Below are 5,203 nucleotides of genomic sequence, written 5' to 3' on the forward strand. Positions count from 1 at the left end.
TTTCTTGGCAGTCCTTAGGAGCCTTGCCCCATAGAGCCTTGCCTCCACACAGAACACCACGGTGACTCAAGGGAACAAGACCTTCGTGAGCAGCAGCATGAAGGACAATCCTCACATGCAGTACTATGCCAGTGTCTACGCCCTCTCGATGGCCGTCATACTGATCTTGAAAGCCATTCGAGGAGTGGTCTTTGTCAAGGTATGCAGTAGTGGCCTTTGCTCCTCTTCTCCCTGGTGACTATGTGCTCAGGCTTCAGCATGGCATCTCTCGGGTTTATTTTGAGGAGGGAAGCCCCTTTGAAGCATGATGGCCTTTGCTGAAATGACCTGTTTCTCATTAGCCTCAGTCTTTTCATATTGGCCACCTCCTCTCCTTCTTCCGTGGCCATTTCCCTTCTGTTTGGGGAGTGGGTGGATACGTCCTATGGAGTAGGAGCAGCCTGCCTGAGTCCCTGGGTCTCTGGGCCCTGACCACTTTGTGCTCTTTTCCTTAGGGCACACTACGAGCCTCCTCCCGGCTCCATGATGAGCTTTTCCGAAGGATCCTTCGAAGCCCTATGAAGTTTTTTGACACTACCCCCACTGGGAGGATTCTCAACAGGTTTTCCAAAGATATGGATGAAGGTATTTCTCACTACTTCTTTCATGCTCTGGAGCACAGGCCGGAGCTCATGGTGCCCTCCAGCCTTCTGGATGACTCTCTAGATATGCATGTCTATCCAGCCTTAGATTCTGAGAGCACAGTGGCTGCTGGTGTTCATACCAAACACATCTTAATTTTGGCATTTTCTCCAGGTTGCTACTTATATTTAGGCTAAGGGCTCATCCGATTTTCACCTTTCATCCAAATTTTCATTCAATCTTATTTAACCTAAAAACGAGTTCAGAGGATTGAGTTAGCATAAAGGCCTTAGAGATTCCAAAACGTTTTTTGGAATCTCAGATTTACTTCGGGGGTAGTATATTGCTTTCTGGACACCTATAACCTCTGCCGGGTTTTCTGGATCCTGCACAGACTGTGCCAGCACCAGAACTTGAATACTTCCCAGAGCCCAGAATATTACTAATGCCACCTGACATTTATTGAGGGCTTACCGTGTGCCGAATGTCCTACATGCCTTATCCTAATCCTCACAGCAGCCCTATGAGGTGGGTATTGTTTCACTCACCGAACATATAAGAAAGCCGATGTCTAGAAAAGTTAAGTAACTTGCCCAAGGTCACACAGCTCTTAGATAACGAAGCCGGAATTGAGCCCAGGTCTTTTAACCCCAGAGTTAATGTTTTGACTGCACTGTGCTGCCTCCATAGGAGTTTGTTTCAGATGTTAGTAAGCAGTGTGAATCCATGGCCAGAGGTAGCAGGGGCTCAAAACTATCAGTGATACACAGAACCAGTGCACGATCCCATCTCTGCTAAACACACACGTTCACACACACGCAGATGGAGAAAAGACTGAAAGAAAAAAATCAGTGGTATCAACATGTTTGGGATTTGCATGAAAATGCTTCACCTTCCCAAGAAAAAAGGTGAGGGTTGGAGGTAGCCAAAAAGGAGATGAAGAAAATGTTGGTAACATTCTATACTCTTTTGACTTTTGTGTATATTTAAAACTTTTCCATGATGAAAAGTTTCTTAAATGTCAGCAGCAGTTCATTAGTTTTGATAAGAATAAAGATTATGTGTATTTTCCTTTTCGCGTATTTATTTTCCAAATATTTTACGACAAGCATATATTACTTTCTAAATGCAGAGAATGTATAAAGGGGTCGAACAGCATCGTGAACCAAAAAGAGGTCACAGGGAAAGAAGAATAGTTAAATTTTCTTGGGACAGGAAAGTTAGAGCAACCAGGTTTCTAGATTTTTCTTTGGTCATGCTGTTTAAAGGGCAACACACCAATATCAGGAATTTGGGGGAAGCTCTTTTTGCTTTTTTAAAATTTTTGGTTTCAGTTTTCCTGTTTGCGGATCCTCACAGTCTGACGCTTGTTCCTTTATGGTTTCCCCAGTCGACGTGCGCCTGCCTTTCCAGGCTGAGATGTTCATCCAAAACGTCATCCTGGTGTTCTTCTGTGTTGGAATGATCGCAGGAGTTTTCCCATGGTTCCTGGTGGCGGTGGGGCCCCTCGTCATCCTCTTTGCAATTCTGCACATTGTGTCCAGGTAAAGAGGAAGGGTTCACATCTTCCAGGACCGAGGATGAAGCCAGAGTTGCTAGTCTTCCCTCTGACACAGAACTTGTTCTCTCTCCAGGGTCCTGATTCGAGAGCTGAAGCGTCTGGACAATATCACACAGTCACCTTTCCTCTCTCACATCACGTCCAGCATACAGGGCCTTGCCACCATCCACGCCTACAACAAAGGGCAGGAGTTTCTGCATAGGTTAGTGCTGAGGCGGGCTAGCAGGCTCAAAGCGGGAACTCCATCCCTGAATTTAATCAGAGTCCAAGAGGCCTTTCAAAGTCAGAATGGAGGATTATAAAGTTCATTACTAAGAGCATTAGTGATTTAATGGTCTCTGATTAAAATTCACTTGCTTGGTGGAACTCCCCTCTGAGCAAATGAGAAGACAAAAAACACAGGTTCGGAGTCTATTGGCTTTCGGTCCTGAATGACCATATTTGATAATGTTTTGCTTGTCTTTGGAACAGTAAAAGATAGTCATTAACATTAGGCTGATGTTTTATTTAGTTGTTAAATATTGTTTATGTGAGGAATTTCTATATCTAGATCATCACTGTGGAGATTTTGTATTAACAAAAGACTGATTGGAACTAACTTAAAATGTCCTTCAGTAGAAGACTGATTAAACAAGCTGTGGTACTCTTAGAGCGGAATATTGCGTGGCCCTTAAAAAGAATGAGGCAGCTCCATAGGTACTGATATGGAATGCCCTCTAAGATGTATTAGTGAAAGAGGAAGGTATGTGTGTGTATGCTATTCTCCCTTTTTAGTATGTGTTTGTATATATAACATTTGTGATATCTCTGAAAAGATACATAAGAAACTAATAGTCGCCACTGGAGAGGGGAACTGAGTAGCTGGAAGATGGGCAGGAGAAAGACTGACTTTCATGGTAAAACCTTTTGAACCTTTTAAATATTCTGTCCTGTGCGTATATTGTCTCTTCCGAACATTAAGGAATTAATTTTAAAGAGAAAATCTAGAATAGACTGGTTAGGTTAAACAACTCAGAAAAATAATCCTAACTTTAAGTGAAAAAAAAAAAATATCCTGACTATGATACATACACATGTACATGTTAAGTGCATTGAAAAAATCCTGGGAGGAAATGCGGCAGAATATTAACTCTGGCTTTGACTAATAAGGTTATATTGGACTTTTGCATTTCCTCTTCTTTATTGCATTTTCTAAATTTTCTTTAAAGAGCACATATCTTATTGTTAGGAGGAAAAGTGATTTTAAAGCAAAGCATGTTTGCCGGGCGAGACTTCCTGCTCTGGAGTCTGAGTTGTGTGTGGCACCTGAGCCTTCAGATGGGGTTGGATCCACTCTCTAGGACCCCGAGTGATGGTAGCGTTTCCCTCTTTCAGCGGCAAAGGTTGTCTACATCTTTTTTGCTGTGGTTTAGCTCCTGGTTCTTTGCTCCATGGCCTTGGGAAACAGGAACCATTCTGCCCGACAGGGGTGTACAATTTCCACTTTACTGTATTCATTCCGAAAGTTTCTTTTTTCTGGCCTTGGGCCATGTGTACAGTTTGCCTTTGTAACCTCTTTCTTTGAGAAAATGACCCTTGACCTAAGACATTTTTCTAAACTTGAGCACAACCTCTTTATTTGATCTCCTTCTCCTATGCTTTTCCTGTGCTGTTAAATAAAATCTTTCCCCCTGACATCTTTAGTATGTTTCTTTGAAAGGGTGAAACTAGAAAACCCCATGTCCTCTTAGATGGAGCCTGGATTTGGAGCCTTAGATGGAGCTGCACTGTTTGTTTCCCTATCATTCTTCTAGTGACAAACAGGAAGTACTTAAATATTAACCCTCTGTCCATAATTTACCAGAGCTTTGACATCTTCCATGACCAGGGTCGTGTGGTACTTCATTTGCCTATTAGTGGTTTTGTCTTCCTCACAGATACCAGGAGCTACTGGATACCAACCAAAGCCCTTTCTTCTTGTTCACATGCGCGATGCGGTGGCTGGCCGTGCGACTGGACCTGATCAGCATCGCCCTGATCACCACCACCGGGCTGATGATCGTCCTCATGCACGGGCACATCCCCCCGGCCTACGCAGGGCTCGCCATCTCTTATGCTGTCCAGGTCGGTCTCCGGAATGGGGGTGTCACCTTTGCTCATTTGAGTCCTTCCTATGTTGGCCTAGGAGAGGAGTGTTTGGGGTTTCACCCCTGACTCCTAGAGCCTCTCCCAGTCTGCTTTGGCAGTATCCATCTGGACTTGGCTGGGGCTGGAGGATGGGGAGAGAGGCGGCAGTGGTATATAGGAATAAAGGGATTAAGTTGTGTGTGTTTAAGAAATAGGTGCTATATTCTTCATAAATAAACACGATTTTGAAAATAGTTTCTTAATTATAGGTTTCTGTATTCACCACCCCGTCATCTTTGGCCTCTTCCTAGTCTTCTAAGAAATACCGTATCCTCAGTATGCATCTTAAATGCATTTTATTTTCAGGCTCCTGCTTTTCCCAGCACTGTTACATATGTAAACCCTTCTGGTCCCTAGGGATGGTTCAGGGTCTTTAAACAGCTCAAAGAACAACTGTGAACTTGAGCTCTGACTAGGTGTTTGAAGATCTTAAGGAATTATTATTAATTTTTTAGATGTCATGATGGTATTGGATAATGGTATTTTGTTCCTAAAAAGTTTATATTTTACAGAGATATAAGCTGAAATATTTATGGATAAAATGATAGGGTATCTGGGATTTGCTTCCAAATAATACAGAGAGGTAGGATGTACAATAGAAACTTTTCTGTGAGTTGATAAATTTTTAAGATGGATGTTTGATACATGGAAGTTTATTGTGCTGTCCTCTCTCCTCTTGTATATGTTTGGCATTTTTCCATATTGGAAAGATAAATAAGTAGCCAAAGAAAACCCAAGAAGATATATGTATATCTTCACAGATTGCCAAAGATGTCTGTCCACGTTGTGTAGACTTACTTGATTATTGGGTAGGCGAGAACATGTGTTATACATACTACATTTCACAACCCTGGG

General features: G+C 42.6%; 1 protein-coding gene across 2 annotated transcripts in view; it reads left to right on the plus strand.

Annotated features, from left to right (window-relative positions):
• ABCC5 (ATP binding cassette subfamily C member 5) overlaps positions 1-5,203 on the plus strand; it is a 71,230-nt gene that overhangs the window by 49,288 nt on the left and 16,739 nt on the right. For both annotated transcript variants that reach the window (XM_023526195.1, XM_011382561.2), the window contains 3 exons: positions 2,012-2,165; positions 2,256-2,384; positions 4,099-4,285. In XM_023526195.1, the coding sequence (XP_023381963.1) occupies positions 2,012-2,165; positions 2,256-2,384; positions 4,099-4,285 (470 nt within the window). The remainder of the gene's footprint in view (positions 1-2,011; positions 2,166-2,255; positions 2,385-4,098; positions 4,286-5,203) is intronic.

This window comes from Pteropus vampyrus, unplaced genomic scaffold (genome assembly GCF_000151845.1).
Source record: "Pteropus vampyrus isolate Shadow unplaced genomic scaffold, Pvam_2.0 Scaffold14, whole genome shotgun sequence".
Taxonomy (NCBI): domain Eukaryota; kingdom Metazoa; phylum Chordata; class Mammalia; order Chiroptera; family Pteropodidae; genus Pteropus; species Pteropus vampyrus.